At 47.0% G+C, this 24,767-nt stretch overlaps 9 protein-coding genes across 9 annotated transcripts; 7 read left to right on the top strand and 2 right to left on the bottom strand.

Moving 5' to 3' along the window:
• Positions 1–57: 57 nt before the first annotated feature.
• On the bottom strand, positions 58–1,608 carry N7495_005448 (uncharacterized protein; the record flags this gene model as incomplete). The annotated part of the gene is made up of 2 exons (XM_057208099.1): positions 58–1,535; positions 1,593–1,608. 2 exons carry the CDS (start codon positions 1,606–1,608, stop codon positions 58–60), a joined length of 1,494 nt encoding a protein of 497 aa, XP_057061873.1.
• A 1,130-nt stretch (positions 1,609–2,738) lies between these two features.
• On the top strand, positions 2,739–6,074 carry N7495_005447 (TMCO4 family protein; the record flags this gene model as incomplete). Its single annotated transcript, XM_057208098.1, has 2 exons — positions 2,739–4,778; positions 4,830–6,074. The coding sequence occupies 2 exons, from the start codon at positions 2,739–2,741 to the stop codon at positions 6,072–6,074; spliced, it is 3,285 nt and encodes a 1,094-aa protein (XP_057061872.1).
• A 417-nt stretch (positions 6,075–6,491) lies between these two features.
• On the top strand, positions 6,492–8,000 carry N7495_005446 (RTC4 family protein; the record flags this gene model as incomplete). The annotated part of the gene is made up of 2 exons (XM_057208097.1): positions 6,492–7,651; positions 7,724–8,000. The coding sequence occupies 2 exons, from the start codon at positions 6,492–6,494 to the stop codon at positions 7,998–8,000; spliced, it is 1,437 nt and encodes a 478-aa protein (XP_057061871.1).
• A 768-nt stretch (positions 8,001–8,768) lies between these two features.
• On the top strand, positions 8,769–10,528 carry N7495_005445 (MFS transporter; the record flags this gene model as incomplete). Its single annotated transcript, XM_057208096.1, has 5 exons — positions 8,769–8,808; positions 8,865–8,888; positions 8,947–8,975; positions 9,024–9,915; positions 9,978–10,528. Coding segments are annotated over 5 exons (1,536 nt in total), but the record flags the coding sequence as incomplete, so codon positions are not given.
• Positions 10,529–13,199: 2,671 nt separating this feature from the next.
• N7495_005444 (uncharacterized protein) lies at positions 13,200–15,157 on the top strand (the record flags this gene model as incomplete). Its single annotated transcript, XM_057208095.1, has 5 exons — positions 13,200–13,296; positions 13,354–13,416; positions 13,500–14,041; positions 14,113–14,657; positions 14,710–15,157. The coding sequence occupies 5 exons, from the start codon at positions 13,200–13,202 to the stop codon at positions 15,155–15,157; spliced, it is 1,695 nt and encodes a 564-aa protein (XP_057061869.1).
• Positions 15,158–16,084: 927 nt separating this feature from the next.
• On the top strand, positions 16,085–16,466 carry N7495_005443 (TMEM14 family protein; the record flags this gene model as incomplete). Its single annotated transcript, XM_057208094.1, has 2 exons — positions 16,085–16,087; positions 16,146–16,466. The coding sequence occupies 2 exons, from the start codon at positions 16,085–16,087 to the stop codon at positions 16,464–16,466; spliced, it is 324 nt and encodes a 107-aa protein (XP_057061868.1).
• Positions 16,467–17,140: 674 nt separating this feature from the next.
• Positions 17,141–17,885, top strand: N7495_005442 (bZIP transcription factor JlbA/IDI-4; the record flags this gene model as incomplete). The annotated part of the gene is made up of 2 exons (XM_057208093.1): positions 17,141–17,182; positions 17,238–17,885. The coding sequence occupies 2 exons, from the start codon at positions 17,141–17,143 to the stop codon at positions 17,883–17,885; spliced, it is 690 nt and encodes a 229-aa protein (XP_057061867.1).
• A 194-nt stretch (positions 17,886–18,079) lies between these two features.
• N7495_005441 (HAD family hydrolase) lies at positions 18,080–18,793 on the bottom strand (the record flags this gene model as incomplete). The annotated part of the gene is made up of 1 exon (XM_057208092.1): positions 18,080–18,793. The coding sequence occupies one exon, from the start codon at positions 18,791–18,793 to the stop codon at positions 18,080–18,082; it is 714 nt and encodes a 237-aa protein (XP_057061866.1).
• Positions 18,794–20,086: 1,293 nt separating this feature from the next.
• Positions 20,087–24,724, top strand: N7495_005440 (uncharacterized protein; the record flags this gene model as incomplete). Its single annotated transcript, XM_057208091.1, has 9 exons — positions 20,087–20,719; positions 20,779–21,121; positions 21,569–21,637; positions 21,773–22,459; positions 22,513–22,832; positions 22,897–22,955; positions 23,266–23,541; positions 23,602–24,344; positions 24,408–24,724. The coding sequence occupies 9 exons, from the start codon at positions 20,087–20,089 to the stop codon at positions 24,722–24,724; spliced, it is 3,447 nt and encodes a 1,148-aa protein (XP_057061865.1).
• Between the last annotated feature and the right edge of the window lie 43 nt (positions 24,725–24,767).

Below are 24,767 nucleotides of genomic sequence, written 5' to 3'. Positions count from 1 at the left end.
AAGCCAATGATCGCTTCGGAAGCATATGCATCTTTTCCTGAAGGACCTCGAAGGATTTCAAAGGATTGAGAATGCTTCTAGTGCGTCCATAAACCCAGCGATTGCACCGATCCCCACCAGTCCTCGAGTCGCAGTACGGATCAAGAAATTGTTCCGTTCGTTCTTTTCTTCCCGTGAGGATTTCCGGTGACGACGGGGCGAAGGTCGGAAGTCGGTATCTAACAGCTGATGCGTGGATGCACGTTGACGGGGCTGAAGGATATCATTATAGCCCGATGGCCGTTTATAAGAATCACGCTGATGAGAGAGTGCGTCCCGGTGATGTTTCAATGTTGGTTGGACATTATTGCTGTACTTTCTGCTGCGGTGGTCATTTTGAACTGACTGTAGATGTGGGCGAGGTGGAGCAGTCTGGTAACGTGGCTGAGAATGATGGAGGTTCGGACTAGAGGCTGAGAAGCCACTGTCGAGAGCAAGGTCGAAACGTACGCGGCACTTCTTTTTGGACTTCTCGTCAGATTCTAAATGATCTTCCACTCGAGGCTGATGACTATAGGATCTTTGCAACTTGGTGCCCTGGTGCTGGTCTTTTTGGCACTGAGGTTTGTCAGTCGTATCGCTCTCGAGATGTTGACCGTCGACATTCCGATCTTCAAGGTCGTTTGCATCATCGGAGACACGTACTCGAGAATGACATGAGTCGTCCGATTTATCGTTAGGGCTTTTGGAATCGGGTGCTGATATCCAGAGCGCTAAGAGGTGATTCACTGCGGTCTCGGAAATATGGACCATATCCTTTGGCACTCTTTCAATCCTGCGCATCTCTAAGTCGATGTCATCGAAGGTCACCGTACGTATCTTCGTGAGATCAAAGCTTCTTGTTGTTGAAGACAAGGGGTTTGTAAAGGCTGTATCCAAGTATCTGCAGTTGATCTTCTTGCTGATCTTGTCATGCTCAGCCTCCCATGCTTCCTCCTTTGCGTAATCCCACAAGAGATCTAGTCGTCGTATTGACCAGTGACGAACAATGATCATGTTTTGCGCTTCGGCCTTTTCTTGTGCAATATCGTCGTTAGACTCAGGTTCGTCACCACTCGACTTGACTGACTCGGCCAGTTGCAATGCCCGGAGCATCACAATGAGACTGAACTTTAGGGATTCTAGATGTGCAAGCAAGTATGTGACATGCTGTTTCCTGAAGCATCGTTTCAAGCGCTCGAAAATGGGTACCCTTCTCAAGCCATCGTCTGTCTCTGTTACATGCAGCTTATCCAGCATAAGCTGGATTTCCACAAAGACTGTCTGACCTTGGTAGGCAACCTCGCATGCCTTCTCTTGTGCCTTGTTTGAGAGATCCAAGTTCGTGCTGCTCATTTTCTGTCCCACCTGTTTGAGGGCCAACGCGAACAGCGAAACGCCCTTGGCGATGCTGTGTATCTCAATCCTTGACTGTGCAAGTTCACAAGCAGCAGCATTGAGAAGCAGAGAAAGCCGATATCCGGCGCCTGAGGTTTGAAAGATCAAAGCTTCGGATCCTGCGCGGTTTCTTCCATTAGATCAACAGACCTCATATGTTGAAGGTTATCGCGTACCTTTCGGCAAAGCCATTGTGATCGCAAGGACCTAGGTACTAGGTATTAGAATACCGCCGACCCGGGGATATTTTAGATCAGTGAAGGCTGGAGTGGGACCATTTGGGAAGAGGGGCATTAAATGCAAGTGGCTACGTCCATCGCTAGTCAGTAGGGACTATTCCATACTTGCCAGCTCATCTACCTCATCTTAGAGCGATCACATTTCATCATCAACTCTATACCAGGGCAAGGCCGGGGTTATTCTGATCCAATACCAGTTGCAGGGCGATTGGCTTAATGTTCGATGATGCAAGAAACCCGGGTTACTTTCTGTTGTAAAGAGCCTGGCTGCAGGGAAGCCACAAAAGCATCATGTGTGCCCGTTAGCTGTATAGCCTGAGGCTTTGATAGCTCATTCAAACTAGTGCGTACTCCGTAATTAGGCTGGAGCTGAACAGGGATAGTCCATGTAAGACGTGGCAGAGTGATCGGGCCGAAATAACTTTGGTGCAATAATAGACATTTAACAGAAGAGCCGTTTCTTATCATAGTTCTTGCAAATACGCCATGGCTTATACTAGCTGATAAACCCTGGTAAGCCGTGGTAAAATAGTGATATAGTGTGAACTTTGAAGGCCTCTACTACCTGGTATAGATCTATGGAATCAATATTTACATTTTCTCCGAAAAGTTCCCCGCTGGCCTTCCGCTTTCAGCTCGTTTATATGCGTATAGATCGTAAGACAATTTCTAGTTCATGTAACTCAGCAGTGATTACAACTGATTCTTGTATCACCCACTTTCTATAATTCTATAATTCTATATCCTATATCTTATTGCATTGACGACCTTCTTTTATCGTTTATATCAAAAAGCCACCCCCGGCCCCTCGTGTCCCCCGCTGCGGTCCTCCTTCTCCACCCCTCGCGACCTTCCTTTCTCCACGTCCACAGGTGGCCATCATTACCAGCGGAGATTTCCCCAGTCCGATGAGTATCGGATTCACTGTAAGAATCAGGGGGAGATCAAGCTAAACAATTATATCACCAGTCCGAATGGGTCGAGCTAGTCACAGGATCGGTCCGTACAAAGAGGGACCGTCAACTAGAATCTCACTACTCCACCACCGCACCTGCTCGCAAGGGCAATTGTCCATGTTAAATAATGTCTGCTGAAGGTGTCACCGTTGGCGACACCTCAAACCGTTCTGCTCCGCCTGCAAGCTCCCCTTCGAACACGTCCCAGCCACCTGCCCCTAGCCCCACCCTTGATCACAATGGAAAGGACACAAAGTCAAAGGAGGACAACATGAATGTCCAGGTGGAGACTGCAAAGGCGCAATGCTTACAAGATGTCCCAGAGGAGGTGGATGACTTTGGCCTTCCGATTCGACCTCGCTCAAGGCCCCAACGATACCCTGACGATTCCTCCGGCGACGGCAGTAATCGCCCTGAAACTCACAAAATTCCCAGTCCAATCCCCGAATACCAAGCAGAACATGTGGAGGCGAACCAGAAGCACAATGTAGAGGGTGTAGAGGGGGTAGATCACCGAAAAACTGAGTCCCAAGAGTCCGCTGCAGTATCTCTAGAAACTCCCAAAAGCCAACAAGAGGATCACGACGCCCCTTCTTCCTCCCGGATATCAGCCTCCAATCCAAGAAAAGCCGAAATTTCGGAATGGTCCCATATGCGAGTGGCCCAGCCTCACCATTCACATGACGAAAGTGAAGAAGAGGAAGGGGAAGAAGATGATGATTGGAAGGCAATGCCAGCTCTTGGAGAATTCGACTACTATGACGACTACGGAAGACTGATCGCCCGTGGAACGCAAGAGGAGGAAGACAATGAAGCTGTTTATAGAGGATTGGGCGGTGCTGGAAGGGGATACACCCGAGTCCAACTCGATGAGGATGCGCAGTCTGCTACTAGTATGGACGAAGATACAAGTTATCTTTTTCGCGAGGCGGGAGATAACTCGGCCGGTTTGGTCGGCGAGGAACTTCGTGACTCGGTCAGCCAGCTACAGGCCACAAAGGATCTTTTGAACGAGACCCAAAAGATTGCTTACGTGGGCGTCGTTCGATTAGTGATTCATATTATAACGCTAGAGCTTGTCGAGCTGCCCAAGACGAAGTCCACCCGCAAGGTTGTCCAGAAGGCCTTGGATGCGATGCGAAAATGGGGACAGGCCATGATGGGCCGATTGTACATGCATATGGATATCGACGTCGCCGAGCAAGTTATGATTGAGCAACTTGCGGAACATGGCGTGCAGCCAGAGGATCTAGTTCGACCTCTCATGCAGAATGCACGGGTCAAAAACCCCATGGCAGAGACCGAATTGAAGAAATCGTATTCATCCATGTCATCTCCAACTTTCCAAAATGGATCTAGGATGTCTTCGGATACTGGCGGTTCTGAACTTGATTCACCTCCCCCATATGAGGCTCATGATAGTGAGGAGCCCACAGAAGTTCAGATGCCGTCTCAAATGCCTACATCTGCCCGCATCGACATTGATCTTCGGTGGACTGTTCTTTGTGACCTTTTCCTGGTGCTTATAGCAGACTCAATTTACGATGCTCGGTCACGGACTCTTTTAGAAAGAGTAGCAGCAGCTATGGATATATCTTGGCTTCAAATATCACGCTTCGAAAAACGCGTGATAGATTCCCTTGAAATGCATGAACAGGCCGAACAGAAGGAGAACTGGGATGAATCAGAGCATATGGAAAAGCGTAAGCAGATGAATAAGAAACGCAAGTTCATGATTATGGGTCTGGCTACAGTTGGTGGAGGCTTGGTTATCGGATTATCTGCCGGTTTGCTGGCTCCTGTTATTGGAGCAGGTCTCGCCGCTGGACTCACGACAGTGGGTATCTCTGGAACCAGCGCCTTCCTGGGAGGAGCCGGCGGCACTGCTCTAATCGCTTCTGGTGCTACTCTGAGTGGAAGCGCCATCGGGCTGAGGGCTGCTAACCGCCGTACGGGAGCCGTTCAAACATTCGAATACCGGCCATTGCATAACAATAAAAAGCTGAACCTCATTGTGACCGTATCCGGATGGATGACTGGCAAGGTTGACGATGTTCGGCTTCCATATAGCACAGTGGATCCGATTATGGGCGACATTTACTCTGTTTTGTGGGAGCCCGAGATGCTTCGCAGCATGGGTGACACCATAAATATTCTAGCAACCGAGGTACTTCTCCTCCTACTCTGTTTCTATAATTAATGACTGACTTTTTATTAGGCATTGACTCAAGGCCTACAACAAGTGCTGGGAAGTACCGTATTGATGGCTTTGATGGCCTCGTTACAGCTTCCCCTGGTCCTCACAAAACTCGCCTATCTGATTGACAACCCTTGGACCGTCTCCATGGCTCGAGCCCACTCGGCAGGCTTAGTCATGGCCGATTCCTTGCGGCAGCGAAATCTAGGCAATCGGCCTATTACGTTACTCGGCTTTTCCCTGGGAGCTCGAGTCATCTTCTCCTGTCTCACAGAGCTGGCGAACAAAGGTGCCCACGGACTCATCCAGAATGTGTACCTGTTTGGTTCACCAATTGTGGCCAACAAAGATGAATATCTTAAAGCCCGAAGTGTGGTATCTGGAAGATTTGTGAATGGATATTCGAAGAATGATTGGATTCTGGGCTACCTTTTCCGGGCCACCAGTGGCGGTATCATGCGTGTATCTGGTCTGGCGCCCATTGAGAGCATCCCTGGCGTGGAGAACTTTGACTTGACTCAACTTGTCAATGGCCATATGGACTACCGTTCTGCCATGCCTCGTATCCTGAGAGAAGTGGGCTGGGAAGTGCTGGATGACGAGTTTGCTGAAATTGAGGATCCAGATCCAGACAACCATGCTGAACGACAGAGAGAGTTGATTCGTGAGATTGACGAGGCCCGTCGAGAGGCTGAGCTCAAGCCTGAGAAGAAGCGATTCGGTCTTTTCAAGCGCGGCAAGATGGCAGAGAAGAAATCGTGGGAGACATACAACGTCGACCGAAATGCTGCACCACGGGACTTGAACGACCCAACAAATGTACCGGGGTCAGTTCTTTTCGATATTGAAGCCATCCGCGCCGAATTGGCGTCAGAAGCGATCGAAGTCAAGCAGCTGGAGTCTACTCTGCCACCAATGAGACTCAATTTAAATCCTCCACCAGAGTCCTCGCCTGTGACTCCAAATGAGAAGACATCGAAGACCCTCGAGACCCCTGAGCCACCACGGACACAATCAGCACCCCCGCTTAATAAATCCCCTTCAATACCCAAGTCTTATGAACCTTCTCACTTATCCAAGGAGGAAGAAATCGAAATGACCTTCGACACTTCCTACCGCGAATCTTCGCAGATCCAGCCCCGATCTGCCTCCACTATGCCTGCTATCGGCGCTACTGCCGTTGGAGCAATGGCTCTTGAGCCCAATGCTTGGGCCGATGATTATCTTGAGCAAGGAGAAGATGAATTTCAAATGACCTTTGAATGATGTGTCTCTTCTATTTTTATTTCTCATGACAGGTTGCTGCACGGAATAGCTCCGCAGCTTTTTTCGATTCCGGAGGCTCACCTGTCCTAGATTTCTCAGTTTTATAGCAATATAAATGTGTATATTATGCAATTCAAATAGATACAGTCATATACAGAGTAGTACGGAGTATGAACCTAGACAATGGCGTCTCAGTGGGGCCGCTCTTTGTTCGCGTCACGCGTTCCCCTCCTTCACCCGGTCCATTTGCAAAGCATTAAACATACTGCCGTCACCTAATTCAGTCTTGATACTGTGGCTGTAACTCCGAGCTTATTTGCATCATTTTGGCCCGCAGTTTACTACACGTGCCACTGGCCACCGATCGAATCCACGGAACTTCCCGCTGTCGCTACAACCTTGGATCCCCTCCTTACAATGTCACAACGCGACTCGAGCGAACAGACTCAATTGACGATCAATGGTATATCCGCGACCCCTGAACAAAAATTCGACAGCCTGAAAGGCAAGCTCAAGAATGAGTCAAGCGCCAACACTACGTATATTTTATCGGATGACGAAAGTGACCTGACTGCCTTGGAGGACATGAGTACTCCAAGCTCTGGATCTGAAATAGGCGAAACTGAGTCCGTACCAGTATCCGTACCCGTACCCGAAATCGAAGATATTGCAGTCTTCCAAGATCCTGAGAGTGACCCTGAGAGCGACAACGAGAGCGATAAACCTCCGATCTCCGAGGATGAAAGACCAACATTGCAAGAAAAGCTGAAATCAGGACCACGCACAACCTACTCACAGAATCGCAACTTATCTGTGCGGAATGGAAGGATAAAGACGTCTAGCACGTTTGGCAATGATGATGAGGGGGAACTGTTTCCAGGCTCCCAACGCACCACCAAGCGGGTTAAGACGAACAAAACATACGGCTCCCAAAAAACCATCTACAGAGCCCCAAGCTCGAGCGCACTATCAAGCAAGCTACAGGAAAAGGCCGAGGAAGAATCCAGCGAAGACTCAGAAAAAAAGCCTTCTGGTCCAACCTTCAAAATGCCCCCTGTCTTGCCTATCGAGTCTGGCTCCAGCTTTTCGCTGATGACCTCTTCCTCTAAGGATACCCAACCTACCACCGTATTTGATGAATCGTCCCATTTATCTGGCCGTACGTCTATGAGTCCTTTGCCTGAGTTCAAACCCGAGAGGCCAGAATCACCGCGAGAGGCAATTTGTCCATTGTGTAAGGCACCAGTCGACCTAGGTCTGCTGTTGATCTTCGAGGCACAGCCTAAACAGCGGTTCCGTGAACAGGTAAAATTCTGCGCTTCTCATCGACAAGCCACCGCAGAAAAAGAATGGAAGGCCCAGGGCTATCCAGAAATAGATTGGGATACGTTTACTGAGCGCGCCCAGACCCATTTCAAGTACATACAGGGGCTCGTGAACGCAGACACACCATCCTACTACCGTAACATTCTGGACAGCGCTTTCAAGTCCGGAAAGGCTCTTCGTCTCACCCTTGAAGGAGATGGTGTGGAAAACATCTCATGTGGTTACTATGGGACAAAGGGAACACAAAAATTGTAAGTATTGCCCCATTTCTTTCCTTTTTTTTTTGGATCTGCGAAGGTCTCATGCTGACATTTTCTTCACAGGTTGGAACTACTTATGGAAAGGTTTTCAGTGACTTTGCGCCGACTGGCTAAAAATGACCGTCTGATTGCTGAAGCAACGATCGTCGGTTACGCACAGTCCGTTTTGGTCCCAGAGCTTGGAGTGAGGCTTATCAAAGAAGATATGGGGGTCGACGATGAGACTGCACGCCAAATCATGCGGGAAAGCATTGATATTGGTCAGAGGGTCAACCCCGCACAAAACGATGTAGTACATTACGAGCCGAAGGATGAAGAGGATGAACAGCTAGACCTATAGCATATTGAAAAAAGGGCACTATTACTGATCCATCCCAATGCTCAGTTATGATTTTACTCGAGTTTGCATCGGCCTTAGCGATTGTATATAATACCTGTCATACCCTTTCATGTTCCATACTTTTAAAACTATTTATCAAACTGATACTATATTTCGGGGAGAGATTATATCGGACTAGACAAACCAATAGTCTCTTTGAAATTTGCTTGAAGTAAAAAGTACGTACTAAAGAGGAATACCGGCGCCGAGTCGGGCTCTTGGTCTAGATCGGACCACATCACTTGATCTTCTATATTAGCCAATCTGCATGGCATACGCAGAAAAAGCGCATCATCATACATGAAAAGGAAACAATTGAGTCAATGGCTGTAACCTCCAAGACATAGTAAGGAGTCAGGAGTAGCGGCGGAGAGACGTGAAATTTTACTTAGTAGAACGCAGAACTCACATAGTACTGGAGGAAGTATGAAATGAAACTAGCTAAGTAAACGATAGTCATAAATCGGCCTCAGTTCCTGAAACTAACGTTTGACTACTAGAAAACTAGGCAATTGACCCGTTTCCCCCTCAATTAGTACACCATAACTACTACAAACTAAGTAAGCGGATCGGACGGTGGGGATCAAAGTTACTAAGGAATTCGTGCCGATAACTCCGATAGTTCAACGGAAGACTGCCGATGTACTTTGTACTACTTATCCGATTGATATTTTACTTCCCCCTCTTTTTCCTCTTGTCATATTCTTTTCAAAATTATATCGGTAAAAAATGGCTCCTAAGTTGCCTGTTCGGCAGCTTTTGATATTAGGTATGCACAATGGTTTACCTACAATGCTGTGATCAATACTGACTTGTTTACTTTAGCGATATGCCGCTTTTCCGAGCCTCGTATGTTACCTTGACCTTTTTTTTTTTTTTTTACGTCCGAGCTAATGGATATTCTCAGTTGTATTTACATCTGTTCTTCCATACTTGGTATGTCTATTCTGTCCGCTCCTGAGTCAAAACTAACGATCAATGTAGCCTGAACTATTAGAATATGTGGGTGTTGCCAAAGCCGACGTAGCCAAATGGGCTGGCATCACCTCAGCAGCTGCAGCTCTGAGCCAGGCCTTCACGGCAGTGTCTTGGGGCACACTATCTGACTATGTGGGCCGAAAACCAGTGATTCTATTCGGTCTGACCTGCACCATGGTGCTGTCAGTGGTACTGGGCATGTCCCAATCCCTCACAACGGTGCTAATTTCCCGGACCATGATCGGTCTCATGAATGGCAACGTAGGTATCCTCCGCACAATGGTTGCAGAGATTGTACCTGAGCGTGAGTTACAACCTCGTGCTTTCAGTATCATGCCTACAGTATGGACAATTGGCAGTATCTTTGGTCCGTCTTTCGGCGGAGCTCTGGCCCATCCAGCAGAGAAGTACCCTAACATATTTGGAAGCTCTGAATTTCTGCGACGATTTCCATTCGCTTTGCCAAATTTAATTTCTGCTTGTGTCTTCATTTTCGGGATCACCGTTGGGTTTCTATTCCTGCATGAAACTTTGGAGACGAAGAAGGATCAGCGGGACGTTGGTCTTGAGATTGGTAAAGTACTTACGGGCTCGTGTACGTCGCGCAGGAAGGGCGATCTTGAAAGAAAGGCTGTCGATGAGGAGAGTGCAAGTCTTCTACCTAAAAGTTCTCTAAAGAGCAGTAAGAAAGATCAGCCTATCAAGCGTGTGTCTCACAGCTGGTCTCAGATCTTTACTTTCCAATCCAGTATCATTCTTGTGGCCTATACCTTGATGTCAGGCTTCGGTATGGCCTTTGACTCTGTGTTTCCTGTTTTCCTGCACTACCCGGTCCAACAGCTACACGAAAACCTTGATGTGAACCTTCCATTCAAATTCGCTAGTGGATTTGGCGTTGGTAAGTATAGCTTTACACTTTAACTATACCTAAGCAAAGAGATAGAGGCTAATTTGATCCAGATTCTCAAACTATTGGCACATACTACACCATCATTGGCATAATCGGCATGTTCATTCAGTTCTATTTGTTCCCACCTGTCGTCAAGCGCTACGGTGTACTGAAATGCTACCAAGTCTCAGCTATCTGCATGCCAATCATTTTCCTCCTAACACCCTTCACAGCCCTCGTGCCTGGAGTACTCCGTACTCCAGTCGTGATATTTGTTATGCTCGCTAAGCTCAGCACGACTATTTTCGGTATTCCATGCTGCACCATCCTCCTGACAAACTCCGCATCAAGCATGGCCGTTCTTGGCACTTTGAACGGAGTTGGTACCAGTTTTAGTGCACTAGGTCGTGCTGCAGGCCCAGCAGTTATTGGGTCTGCATTCTCGTATGGTGTCAAGGAGGGCTATGTACTCTTTCCGTGGTGGTTGCTTAGTGCTTTGGCGCTTTGGGGTATTCTTCCTGGACTTTGGATTATTGAGCAGGAAGGTCCTTCTCGTGCAGTTCTGGAAGAGGAAGATGCCGATATTGAATATGGCCAGGGAAATGAGTCTGAGGATGGGTACGGTACGTTGAAGGTGCCGAGGGATGCAGCAGGGAGATAGATGGTTCATGAATTATGACGGCATGCATTTTATATGAGATTATACCCTTGTCATATACTGATACAAAAAAAGAAGATTTCCGTTATTGTAGCTCATGTTACCAAATCAAATTGTTATTTTGTTAATAATAGTCCGCGGCAGGACATTATAAATGAATAAAAGAAATAGCCATTGAAGCTCTAGAGGAACCTTAGAACATCGAAAAGGATAGGCAAAACTCGACCTTGGGAGAAGAAATCCATTGAAATGACACAATAACTAGGTACTTTCAAGACACTTAGTGGGTGCGTGATTTGGCTATTTAATTGCGATAACGAAGGAGACCTCAGCCCTTTCTTTTGATATCTTCTTTCAGCTGGAGTCTGTCGCAAGGAAACCAAATTTTCACGGCCTTCTTTGATTAGAGCTCTAACACGCATAAGAAGGTACCTTCTTATTCTATAACTATGACTCCCAACGAACGCCAGATATCTCTGGCCGTCTCTGACTTAGAATCAGGCCAAACATCTTTTGTAAAGGCAGCTGCTATCGCATATGGTGTCTCAAGATCTACCCCTTACACATCGAATGAATGGCTCACTTTCTCGTCGCGATGCACACTCAAATCAACAAAGACTATCTTAAGGCCAAGAGGAGTTCCTAGTAAAATGGATTCTTGAGCAGGATTCCCAAGGATTCCTTCTTCGCATGCTCGCGCACGTGAGATGGCTACTCGCATTCTACGCTCTAATGGCGATAATGAACCTCTTGTTAAGGCATGGCTACCAAAGTTTATTCAGCGAAACCCACGCGTAAATTCCTGTATAGGTAGACGTATCTATGTGTCTAGAGTCCATGAAACACAGCCTATAGCAATTCAAGCTTTATGAGCTATTCGCAAAGATTAAAGAGCAATATGCTATTACCAGATAACATTTGGAATATGGACGAGTATGGAATCGCTCTTAGAGTCTGTACGAATTCCGAAGTCCTCTCAGCATCTAGGAAGAAGCATACTTATGTTAAATCACCAGATAATCGGGAATAGGTGTCGATTATCGAGACGATTAGCCCTACAGGTAAAACGATTCGCCCACTCATTATCTTTAAAGCAAACCCCCACAGACTCCATTATTTCAAACCAACATCCTATACTGGTTTTATACTGCATCAGAGGATAGCTGGACATCAAGCTCAACTAGCATTAAATGGCTAAAGACAATCTTTTTGCCTGAAACAGCTACACTAGATCAGCATCGATTACTGATTTTTGACGGCCATTGTAGCCATATCAGTATCGATTTCTTATAGATTTGTAAGCAAAACAACGTCGAACTAGTGTTTTAACCTAAATATCGATTGTATCTAGTCGTTGGGCAACTTTTCAGCTCCGATGCTCATTGCAACTGTAGGAGTGGGCTAATTTGTAAGTACCGCCGTACAACCCGGATACCGCCACGAAACGGAAGTAATACACATGGAGATGTCTTTAGTATAATGAGAGTCAAGAGTGTCCTTGAGTAGGGCCGGAAAGGCACTTAGACCAGGACCTCATCCCCGGTGAATTATGGGCCGAGAGAAACGTTCACGAAGCGTTAGCGTTGTGGGCACGGCCCGACGCGCTCCTATATTTAAACTAAGATAATCCTTCAGTGGATATGGTAACGTGATTGTAAGGATCTCTAAAAGCATCATCTGCGGCTAAATATTTCCTAAGTCCCACAAATAGAGAAAGATGTATTTGACCATGAATGTTAGGGAAAGTGTAGGTCCCGCAACCAAGAAATTTCGATACATCCTGGTGAAAGAGTAGTGGTTTCATTTCCGATTCCTTGTGGAAAATGCATGAATACCAGAGGTTTTCTCCTAGTGCAGTGTAGCCAACCAAAATACACTTGCCAATGCCATGTATGGCAATCGAACTGCTAATAAGTTATTAACGTTAAATGACGAAAAATGGGTAACTGAGATTAGGCATTTTTGGATTTTCCCACTTATATTTCAAAGTCACGGGGATTTGAAACTACCTGTCATCCCGGGTCACATTCCACATGAGAAAGCCCTCTCTTGTTGTACAGTTGTTCTCAAAATCGATCTGACCCATAAACCTGAAAGTTGAGGGCGACAACTATTGGTAAATTAAGATAATTCTGGTGTCATTACACAGCAATGGAACAGTCATATCTTTAGTCTCAAGAGAAGAAAAGTGGAAGCAGATTTCGCGACAGTAAAGTGGTAAGCACTGGTAGAATCATATCTACTGTGATCGGGCAGTGCCAGCAGTCAGCCTCCTTCTCTCTTGGCAATTTGCGGGTGAGCCTCAAGTCTCAACTAGAGATTTCGCCATTCTGGGCATTGCAAACTACTGCTCCACTAGTTGTCGTTCTAGCATTGACCTCAGTTCCTCGCGAATGGTGTCAGATCGAATCTACTATCTCGGAAAGCCACACAGGAAAGCCTTGAGAAGTGCATCTGTACATACGGAGTACCTCAGGATCATGCATGGAACCCCGTAATCACAGAGCTCATATAATCTGCAAAAGGCTCTTGGCAATTCAATAATTTCATGTAATCATGAAGACTTGCATTTTTCTGTTTCCGTTTAGGCTTTTTCCGAGAACCACTAACCCCGCAAAATCACTGTAAACTAGCCATGATAGCATGGAATTGGTTGTTTGTCACGGTACTGGCCTTGGTGCAGCAAGGATTATGCTCTGGAGGTGACATTTGCTATTTGGTCGGATCAAAATGTAGGCGGTGTCGCTGTCGCGCTGAAAGATTTGCCGCTGTTTCTAATCGACTTATAGCTGCTGTGGTCAACGATCAATTATATTTCTTCGCCGGCAACTACAGTACTGTGTCCGATGGCGGTGGACAAGTGATCAGGCCTGGCAAGTTCCGCGGACTCTACAGGAAGCCCTAGGCTGAGGCCCTTCATACTAACGATCAAAAGCTGCGTCTCTCTACTCTATCGAACTCAGCGACCAGTTTCCAGCCCAACGTGCGATTCCTCAGTCGGCACTCAGCACCCATTCCATCGACTCTGATGCAAGCGTTGCCTACAACAGTGCGATGCTCACTAGAAGTGCGAACAGTGGGAACGTAAATGGAGCAATTTGGAACATTGGTGATGTAATTTACGTCTTCGGCGGCGGCTTTGAGACTCCGAATAACTTGGTTGGTGCCTACAATACTTCGACGGGTGAGTGGAAAGACGTTACTGTGGCTGGAGGTGACTTCAACTTCGGGAATCGCTTCTCTACTCAGTTTGCTACCGCTCCTGGGGCCAATCTCGGCTTTGTTTATGGCGGTTCCACACCTTATATGACCGGCATGATTCGTTTTGATGCAAGTGATCCTAATCAGCTTTCATGGACCAACGAGACACTCACAAGCGGGTCCAATGGCATCGAACTGCCGAACATCAGTGGTGGCACTTTGGTTTATATTCCAGCAGGAAAAGAAGGAATGCTTATCAGTTTCGGCGGTCGAAATGTACGTCTCTGTTACTCCTGACAGTTTTCTTCTATAACGACCCTATACAGTTAACACTGCTCGGTAAATAGGCTACTGCAGGCCTGACATCCAAGGGATGGCATATCGAGTCAGACTGGCTAATTATTTACGTGTATGATATCTCATCTCACACCTGGTGGATGCAAAAGGCTTCTGGGGTTCCCCCTAAAAATCGACTTTCTTTCTGCACTGCTGTCACTACTTCTCCCGACGGCGGTGCGTTTCACATCACGACGTACGGCGGATGGAGTCTGGAAGATTCTCGCTCATACGAGGATGTGTATGTCTTAACGATTCCATCATTCAAGTGGATCAATGTCACGGACGTGTCAAATAAGACCAATACAGAATGGGTCAATTCGACTATTGGACGCGACACCATGTCTGGCGCTTGCCAGACATATAAGGGCTCACAAGCAATCGTTCTTGGAGGTGAGATACGCTCTGGGGCTTACTCGGTCTCTAAAAGAAAATGTAGCCCCGTCTTTGAGCCTGTTCGTGTGCTGGATCTGTCGTCGTATATATGGCGGTCAGATCTAAGTACTACATCCAGTTATGAAGTGCCAGCCGTTATCTTTGCCGAGATTGGTGGAAAGTAAGATTCTTCTATTTCTATATAGTAGATATCAGCTGCTAATTCCCAACAGTGCAAGCGGTGGTGCCACAATCACAACGCCTTCTGCTGGATTTGCAGATTCTACGCTGGCCTCCCTGCTTCAACAACGCGCCGCCACAAACATAAGCACATCTTTCTCGTCATCACTCTCGGACCAGAACACGTCTCATGTAAATAGCGGTGCGATTGCAGGCGGCGTGGTCGGCGGTGTGGCCGGGCTCGCATTGATTGCTGGAGCAGCATGGCTCCTATTCAGGAGTCGCCGTAGCCAAAAACACAGCGTGGACTCGAAGGGTCCTCTGTCGCCGCATGATAATGTAGGAGCTCAGGAATTGGAGTCGCAAAATATGTATGAGGCACCGATGCATGGAGAAACAGAGACAGCGGAATTGGATGGAGCTAACGTTCTTGAACTTTCTGGATTGCTGCCATCTGTGGAACGGTCACCGATACAAAATATCGGACTGACTCGGATCTAAGCGAGCACGCGAAGTAAAATTCCATTATGAAGTCATTCAACCTCTTTTTTCGGGAAATTATATACGCTAGGGGGTGGGATTCGGGATGGGGATACTTCGTGTCGTCGAATCTGCTGACTATGAAGCTGATAAACAGGTCGTTTCATTAAGAACAGAAGCAAAATAGTTCGAGCTGGAGATTAAGTGTATGGTGGGTGACCACATACAGCCCCTGATCTTTGTATGTTTTTTTATTGAATCCAAGGGCCATACTCCATTGAAAGCCACTTAAAGGATAAGTGTAGTTACTACATAGTAGTACCTAGGCACGCATTCATAACCACTCTCGCATATCCCGCCGATTCTTCCCTTGAACGCCAAACTTCTAGCCTCGATGTAGACAGCACGAAAGCTATCACTATTGATGTTGGCACTATTCTCAAAAAAGGCTTGAGTTTTGCTTTCTGAAGCCTTAGTTTCTGCCTCGACTTCTACTCTTCTTGGCTTGAGCCCTCGCGGTGCTGCTGCCATAAGCGGCAGCGCCCTCGGATGTAGTGCTAGCACGTTCAGCTTTAAGGATCGTTTCCACTTGAAGTCCTGACTCTCTAACCAGATCGTTATTTCCGGCAGGCTTAAGTCTTCCGTACTTAGATGATGTGAAGGTTCAATCGCCACCCTTAATGCCGACGTTCGAGTTGGTCTCAAGGTCAATATTCCTAGCTGTGCCAGCAATTCTAGTACTCACTGTGTGCTCCTTGAGTGTCACCTGATACTCAGTGAGCAGATCTGAGCTTATATAATGCTCAGAGATATGCTCAGTTATACTTCGGACTTGATCTCGGTCCCAATGACGTCATAATATGAGTAAGATCATCGGAGCGGGAAGTAATATTGGAGCAAGGGCAATCACAACTCCATCCAACCCAAACAATCAACCTCATTGAAACAATGGTAAATTCAATTCCCATACCATACCTTCCAAACCACTAATACATCACTTACGAATAAGTCCACCACATACCCAGCCCTCGTGCTATCGCTCCTCACCTCCTTAGGAGGCTCAATCGGTTATGCCCGCACTGGCTCCCTCCCCTCCATAATAGCCGGTTTTGCAGTCGGCACGGTCTACTTCGCTAGCTACCTGAGTCTGCGTAATGGTTGGCCATACGGCGAGGAATTGGGACTGCTTGCTTCGGTCGTGTTGGGTGGTAGCTCAGTTCCACGGGTGATTAAGACGGGTGGAAAGCCTGTTCCTACTTTGTTGGCTGGGATTGCTATATACGGGCTTGTGGTTTTTGGACTTGCGTATCGTGAAAAGAATGCTGTTTAAAATTGATGGATGTGGAATCAAGTCTGCTTAGTTTAAGGGCATTGGCTCTAGTGGACAGCGAAGCTGCCCTGACGCATCAATCAGATGAGAGCTTTGATCCTTGTATCCAATCCATTCATCTAAATCATGATACTCCTCAAAATTGTGTGCTAGGGCTGTAATTTCAAGGGTTCTATTTTAATTTGGAAACATATTTGTATGAATATATTCACGGAGGAGTTTTAGAAATGATATTGGCTGAAGTTACCTAGAAGGTAGACTGAGCTCGACAACTTAAAAATAGATATTCCGATAAGGTCAAGATCAAAAAGGGTTCAATGGTATCACATGTACTGACCAACAACGATATGACCACCGTAGCCGAGGATTGGTCGAACCAGATGAAGGCTATGATTGGATAAGGAAATGCACTAAAATGAGTCATGATGAGTCTTGACTAAACGACCAATCGGGAAACGCCGATGGTGGCTTCCAGAAAGGGACGCCAAGCATTTGTCCGTATATTATCATCTCATCTTCCCCTCTTTCATTTCCTTTTTCTCTCAGGACACAACCTGTCGGCCTTTTCAGACCGAATCAACTTCCTTGAAGTCTCTCTTAGAACAGACTTCCTCTTCTCAACTAAAAGGCAACCGCGCCTAGGGCCCGCTTAGGCCCTATCAAACTATCTCGTCATGGCGGCCTGCGCTTGCTCCTGCTCCGCAGCCATTTTCCAGGCAATCACCTTCTGGCAGCCCCAGATGCCCTGGCCTTCTACTAAACCCTCAAGAGCCAGACTCGGGGTATACACCGTTTAATTCTTTTCATCACGATCATTACGATTTTTCTTCTCTCGCTCCGCCGTTACACTACATTCCCTCGGCTGAGCCACATTTCTTTGATACCTTTGCGCTAGAGCCAGAGTTTTGGACAGAGCCAGTTCTATCCTCTGCTGATTCGGACGGGAATCTTACATCTACCGATTTAAGTGCGTTCGCCGAAGGCTTTGACGTCGACATTCCTTTTACTATTCCTGATTTCAGCGCATCTACATTTCCTTCTGTTTCGGATTCGGGATCAAATGAACCCCATACCCTTCAATCACCTATCCAATCCAGCTCGGCCAATTCACAAACCGACCACTCAAATGCTCCCTCTGTCTCTCAACCCCCCGGTACTGTCTCAACATTTTTGCCTAGCCCTGCAACATCGCAGGGTGATGAGGTTTTGGGTTGTGTAGACTCGTCACGCGTTGAAAAACGCAAGCTGAACACCCTCGCGGCTCGGAGATGTCGACAGAGACGCGTCGACCGGATGAAGAGTTTAGAGGAAGAATTGGAGAACGTGCGGAGGGAACGCGATGAGTTGAAACTAGAGGTTTCGAGACTTAAAGGTGAAACGGAGGCTATGAGAGGGCTACTTACTCGAAAGGGTACATGAAGCCTCATCTAACGATTCGGACCCTCGAGCCGGACTCGAGATTATTCCTAAGTGATTACATTCAAAATTTATTCCGCTTTTGTTTCATAGTTAAATCAATCGAATGATTAGAAGGTTTTGTTCTGTTGGCAGAAGTAATTCCAGACGTGCTGAACAGCTGTCATTTTGGTTTCAGCGAAGATGCAAGATTGGTATCAATCAACCAGGTACCCAAGCTTGGATAGAGAGTCAATTCTTATAGCCTGAGAGTCATCAAATTGAGAATTACTCTTCTCATCATACAACACGGTCACCATACCTGCTGCCCGTGCAGAAACAATATCGCGCTGCTCACTATCACCCACATAGACGATATCCGATGCCGCAATGTGATATTTTTCCATGACTATAGGAAATAAACCATCGACCTTGGACTTCCCAATATCGTTGGTGGTGACAAGTACGTCAATGTAGGGCCGCAACCCAAGTTCAGATATCGTCCATTCCTGCGCATCCTGCGGGCCTTCCGTCACTACGATGATATTCTTTCCTCGAGCCTTTAGTTTCTTCAACAATTCCATTGCACCTGGCTTAAGTTTCAGCCCCGTCTTGAGACTATCTTGGTAGATCACCAATAAACGAGCAAGTAGTTTTTCCGTTGACTCAAGTCCATGAACTTGGAGAAGGTGCGAAAAGCGTTCACGGCGATACTCTACTGACGTCCTACCATCCGTGAAAGCATCGGATGTTTTCCAGCGCAAGATGTCACTATACGTGGACGCAAGGATTTCTATCGTGACATTTGGGTTCTCATCCACGATTGCTTTGAATACAGATGATGACGCTTGTACAGATGCGTTCCGAAACTCATGCAGGGTGTTGTCAAGATCAAATCCAATCCATTTCTTGGTGGACAACAAGTTCTGCATACTGTCTTTTTTGGACCCGTATATCTTGAGGTATCATATGCGTTAGTTTACCGCATGCATGAGTTGTATCGATACATCCTAGTCTTGTACCTGCTTTAGTGAATTGATGTCATCGATTTTGCCAATTGATTGCAGCTCTTGATATTTTGGGAGATCCATATTCCTGGGGTCCCGGAGTCCAAGAACCAGTTCCAAAGTTGACTTGAGCACTTGAGGTTGTTTGTGTTCCGTTACAGAAAGAGAATAGAAGTGTGAAACAACCCATGCAATTAGTGCGTGATGGTGATAACTAATAGTATGTGTTGACGATGTGATTGAGGGACTTCCCGGAAAGGGAAAGCCAAGGCCGGTATTCAGGTGTTCAGGCACCAAGGCCTATTATTAGGCACTGGAACGCCGCAACACTAAGCCTCCCTTGGCATCATTTAAGTAGATACCTTCAAAAATTAAACATGAAGACAAGTTCATTCCAAGGACCCAATCAAATATGATAACCGGCACACTGCCGAGGATCGTATGCCCAAAAAGTAAATATGAGGATTTGCTCCAATAGTCTTGAAGGATTTACGGTAGATCTGTGATGTGCTATTAATACGACCCGATCTGAATAAGTGAACCTTGGAAGAAGGAGAATAGTCTCCACTGTGGAATCGGAACCGCAAATCCCATCTTGAATTTGCGATCTCCGAGATTCCGCGTTCAAGTACTACAGCGGAGTACAGAAAAGTACAGCACTAAATTAGGAGTTGTAACACAGATTCTGACGTGTTAATGCGCATAAGACTTCAGCTGAGCAATAACGCAATGAAACCCACGATCAAAAACGTAATAATAATTAATAAACTGTCTCGTATTTCAGCCGGACTTCACGCTAATTGGAACCAGGGACGACTTTTTTGAAATTTTCATTAGTAGATGCTCCACTTGAACATCAGACATGAAGACGCGACGACACGGCTACTGAGACATTCCAACACTGACGATGTCCTAACTTATAGAAGCGATTGGTCCGTTATAAGAGAGTCAGATATAATCAAAAATACCTAGGTATCTAACTTTACATCGTTACAGGTGGTGAGGCTATTCCCGAGTTCCGGTACTTACTATATAAAAGTCTTAAGTTTCAGTTTCAGATGCGTTGACGTTTGTTTTCGTCTCCTTTCCTTGGTTCCTGGTTTCTGAAGAACTAAGCCTGTCTGAGTTTTCCATCTTCAATTCAATGCAATTCTGATCTTTGATCACTACACCTCTGGCTTTCTTGCCCAGTAAACCCATGTCACAAAGAACGGCAACATGAGTAAGCCACTGACTGGGACAGTGATTATTACAGGCAGCAATGGCTCACTGGGATCAGAGATTGCATTAGCTATTGCAAAGTCTCAGCCTTGGGTCCATCTACTTTTAACAGCCCGGAATACAAGAGGCGAGGACCTCCACATTTTGATGAACAAAATTCGACTCATTGGACCACGATCAGTCGAAGTACTCACCCTCGACCTCGACGACTTAAAATCGGTTCTCGACTTCGCCCAAACTACCGTCGAGCGCGTGAAAAGCAAACAGATTCCCCCGGTGGTGAGCCTGATACATTCTGCCGCTACTCTCTCCTATACTATCGATGATTTCACGCTGGACGGCTATGATCCAGTATATCAGACCAACTGCATTGCTCCTTTTTTCTTGACAGTCGGTCTACTAGAGGCCTTCCACGCTGGCGATGGAAGTCCTTATGGAGCAGCAAAAGTCATCAACATTGGTTGCTCGGCTGCAACATATGGTCGACTAGATTACTTCGATCACGACCAAGGCCGAGATCACCGGCCAGCAGGCACTTTGTTGAGTGCCAAAGAAGCAAGACTCCGGTTCGGCAGTAGCAAGCTATTGTCGAGTGTCGCATTATATGCACTGCGACGAAGTTTAGTCGAGGTAGGTCGAGCAAACAAGAGCCTTCCCACGGTTTGGAGTGGTAATGCTGACACTGTTAGAATGCAAACATCCCGCTCGATATATTCACATTAGACCCAGGAGGTATCGTTGGTGATAGCCACGGGCAAACTGGAGCTCCCCTATCTGTTCGCGTCAAACACCAAACACGATCAGGGCTTCGACCATTTCTGCGCATGGTATCCCGAAGCTCGATGAACAAGGCCAACGTCCCGGCAAAAGTGATCGCCAAAATTTCATTTAAAAAAAGTGTGGTGGATTATGAAAGGGAACGATATTATATATTGGATGATGAATATGAAGCTGGATCTGTCCTGCGTGAATTGCGCAATAGGCCACAGATGGGGACGTTGGTGATGCAAATGATGCAACGGCTCGAGGGAAGTACGAAAGGGTCGCCAGCATCAACATTGAACCTATATTGAGATGGAAAATAAAAACGCCTATAGATTAAATAAATTGTATATACTACTCCAAATGAGGAAAATTGGGTTGGAATTGATTTTAATTAAATAGATTACTCAGGCTGGGCTTCTGTGGCTGCAAGCGGTAACCCGGATTCGGTGCTTCGAGTTAAACGCGAAACTCCCTCTTCTCCCTGGTTCTTGTTTCCGAATCATCGGAACAAACTCCCTCTCTTTTATTCTACTTCTTTCAGACGTCAGCTCTTTTCCTTTCGCTTTCCATTGCTTCTTCTACATACTGCCTTCAATCCCCGTCGAGCGGCCCGGGCATTCTAAAGCTGGCCTTTTCGAGATAGATCTTCGGGTTGCCGAGGCCCCCGTTGTTTTTTGGCCTGAGAATCAATGCGAGTATTTGAATCATGAACAGGCACGCCTTACCAAAAGGCTCCCTGGCCTATCCTCGAGGCTCTAATGCTTTCTCCATCTCTCCTAACCGGTACGTCGAAAATAACGGTCGCGCGCATCGCAGATACATCATGGATCCATCGTGGATCTATCGTGGACATGGGTGGCTGCAGATGACAGCCGATTTCGAACGACATTGGCATGAAATTGTTAAGCTAACATCTAGCCAGCTTCCAGCCTCGCACTCAACCCTCCCTCCGCCGTCGCCGCCAGCTTTTCCAACGATTATGCCTTGTCGGTGGGGTATCCCTGCTTCTGATCTTCTTCATCTTCCCCTCGTGGCGCGCCGTTATAATTCCCTCCTTTTCCCTCGGTCTCTGGAGTGCTTCAGAAGACCTCCACCTCCAAACGGTTCGGTACTATGATCTGTCTGAAGTGCAGGGCACAGAAAAGGGCTGGGAGCGCGGGGAACGTGTTCTCATGCTTACACCCCTACGAGATGCCGCTCCGCATTTACCCATGTTCTTCTCGCATCTCCGCAACCTGACATATCCTCACAATCTGATTGACCTTGCATTTCTGGTTTCGGACTCGCGCGATGATACCCTTGACATGCTGTCGACCATGCTATCGGAGATCCAGAACGATCCCGATTCGAAGATGACGTTTGGCGAGATCTCCGTCATCCAGAAGGACTTTGGTCAGAAAGTGCAGCAGGATGTGGAGCACCGCCACGGCTTCGAGGCTCAGGCTAGTCGGCGAAAGCTGATGGCCCAGGCGAGGAATTGGCTTCTCAGCGCAACCCTTCGCCCGACGCACAGCTGGGTTTATTGGCGAGATGCTGATGTACTGACGGCCCCATGTACGATTATCGAAGATCTAATGCGACATAACAAGGATGTCACTGTACCGAGTAAGTAGCCTGCAGTCACTTTAAGGGGCCGACACTGATGATTTTGTTTCCAGATGTGTGGCGGCCGCTTCCGGATTGGCTAGGTGGAGAGCAGCCTTATGACCTTAATTCTTGGCAGGAATCGGAGACTGCACTCGCACTGGCCGATACTCTGGATGAAGATGCCGTGATTGTAGAGGGTTATGCCGAATACGCTACATGGCGACCTCATCTTGCATACCTGCGCGACCCCTACGGCGACCCCGACATGGAGATGGAGCTGGATGGTATTGGCGGTGTTAGTATCCTGGCCAAGGCCCGGGTATTTCGCGCTGGTGTTCATTTCCCAGCCTTCAGCTTTGAGAAGCATGCTGAAACTGAAGGCTTTGGCAAGGTAGCAATGTTCATCTAGCCCTTTTTTGACAAACAGCTGACATTCTTCTTTTTTTTTTCTACAGATGGCCAAGCGCATGAAGTTCTCTGTATTTGGACTGCCTCACTATGTTATCTGGCACTTGTATGAGCCCAGTGAAGACGACCTGCGACATATGGAGGAAATGGAACTGGAGCGACAAGCCAGAGAACAAGAGGAAGCGCAGCAGAAAAGCGAAAGTGACCCCTAAAGTAGGGATAAGGATTACCAAGTCTGTGTAGGTCATAGAAAAGAGCTTGACCTCTTTATCTGTTTAATTTTGTTTTGTATATTTTTTGTCCTGTTTCATGGCGTATTAGATTGCATACTAGAAGGCGTGATATGTATGGATTGGCTATTTTGGAATTAGATCAGCATGAAAATGTATTCGAGGATTTCTGATCTCTTTTTATAGTCTCGATGTGGTCTTGAACCAGTTGATTATCAGCAATTCTATTAAACGGTGGTCTGTGCTTCCCGACGCGGTCAAACGCGTGTCTCCGATCATCTCCGAATCATCTCTCTCTCGCCAGCTCTCCATTTCCCCAATTGATAGAGGCATCATTCTCAAGATGTCGACCCAACATTCACGAAGAATTCTTTTCACACACACTCACCCTCAGCAGGGCTTCCGACTCCTAGAACTCACCCCAGAGCTAGAGGAACTGCTCTCTTCAAAAGACGCACCCGTGTAAGTAGTCTGAACACTGAGCACCAACCTCACGCCTACTAACAAGCTATATAAAACCAGTCTACAAATAAAGTCTCCCTCGCCTGCACTCACCCTAGCCGTAGCAGACACAACCGCACAAGAATACATCAACCTATGCACACCGACAAAAACATACCGTATCCGCCAGGTTCAATCCTCGAACTCAATCCACATCATCCTCCCAAGCCCGGGCCAAATTTCAAAAGAAGACGTCAAAGTCGTCGAGGAAGCTGATGAAAATGGCGCATTAGATCTCCCCGACGAGGCAGTCACTACTATTTCAAAGTGCGGGTCGACACTTGAACTGCACGTTCCAGCCGGTGGGTTCTCGGCCATCCCACTGCTCGAAAAAAGCTTGCAATTGTATGATCGGCGCGATGGAGATTTGGATAATGATGCTGAAATGGAGGACGAATCTGACATGAGCAACGCTGCGGTGCAGAAGCTCCGCGATGACATTTTCAACGATATTCCTGTTTCGACTGAACAGTGTGTGCAGGGTTGGTTGGAGCTTTGTGCTTTTGTGCACGGGAATCAGGGGCTTGCGGGATGGAGACCTTCTGCGAAGGCGCGTTTGAACGTGTGGAAGCGCATGATGGAGGGTGCGGCCTTGCAGGGGATTGACGTTGAGAAGCAATTCCTTGTCGGGGATTTGTGGAAGTCCACTTTGGATGATGATGATGATGACACATCGGAGCCGTTTCCACGAGCTTTGCTTGAGGCTGTGGTGCGCAAGCTATGTACAGCAGATGAGCGGCCGTCTTGGACGGAAGAAATCAGATGTGAGTGCACGAGACTGAAGGCGATCCCGGTAACATAAGACTAATGACTGATTCATGATCCAGGGGCAAGCTTTGACAAGGTAGAATGCGTGCGGTGGGTAGGCGAGACATATCTTGCTGCCACGGCTCCTTCGGCTTCGTCAGCTATCGGGCGAAGTGAGTTCCTTCGTGCGTGGAAAGATTGTCTTCCCGAGTCATGGAGAAACGAGGCCACATTATCTAAATTGCAAGGAGCTTACCAAAGCCCCGATCCTATGACTATGTTCTTTGTTACGCCCTCGCAGAGACAAAAGGCAATCGAGGTATCATCTGGCCCTCCTGCTGCTGCTGGCAAAGCTACCAGGAATTGGCATGAACTTCTCAAAAATTCAAAAAGATGATTATAGGAATAAAGGCTATTGATAAGGTTGTGTAATTCATGGA

This window comes from Penicillium taxi (genome assembly GCF_028828555.1).
Source record: "Penicillium taxi strain IBT 34144 chromosome Unknown utg000004l_segment0_segment0, whole genome shotgun sequence".
Classification (NCBI taxonomy): domain Eukaryota; kingdom Fungi; phylum Ascomycota; class Eurotiomycetes; order Eurotiales; family Aspergillaceae; genus Penicillium; species Penicillium taxi.
This window is presented reverse-complemented; position numbering and strand designations above follow the sequence as displayed.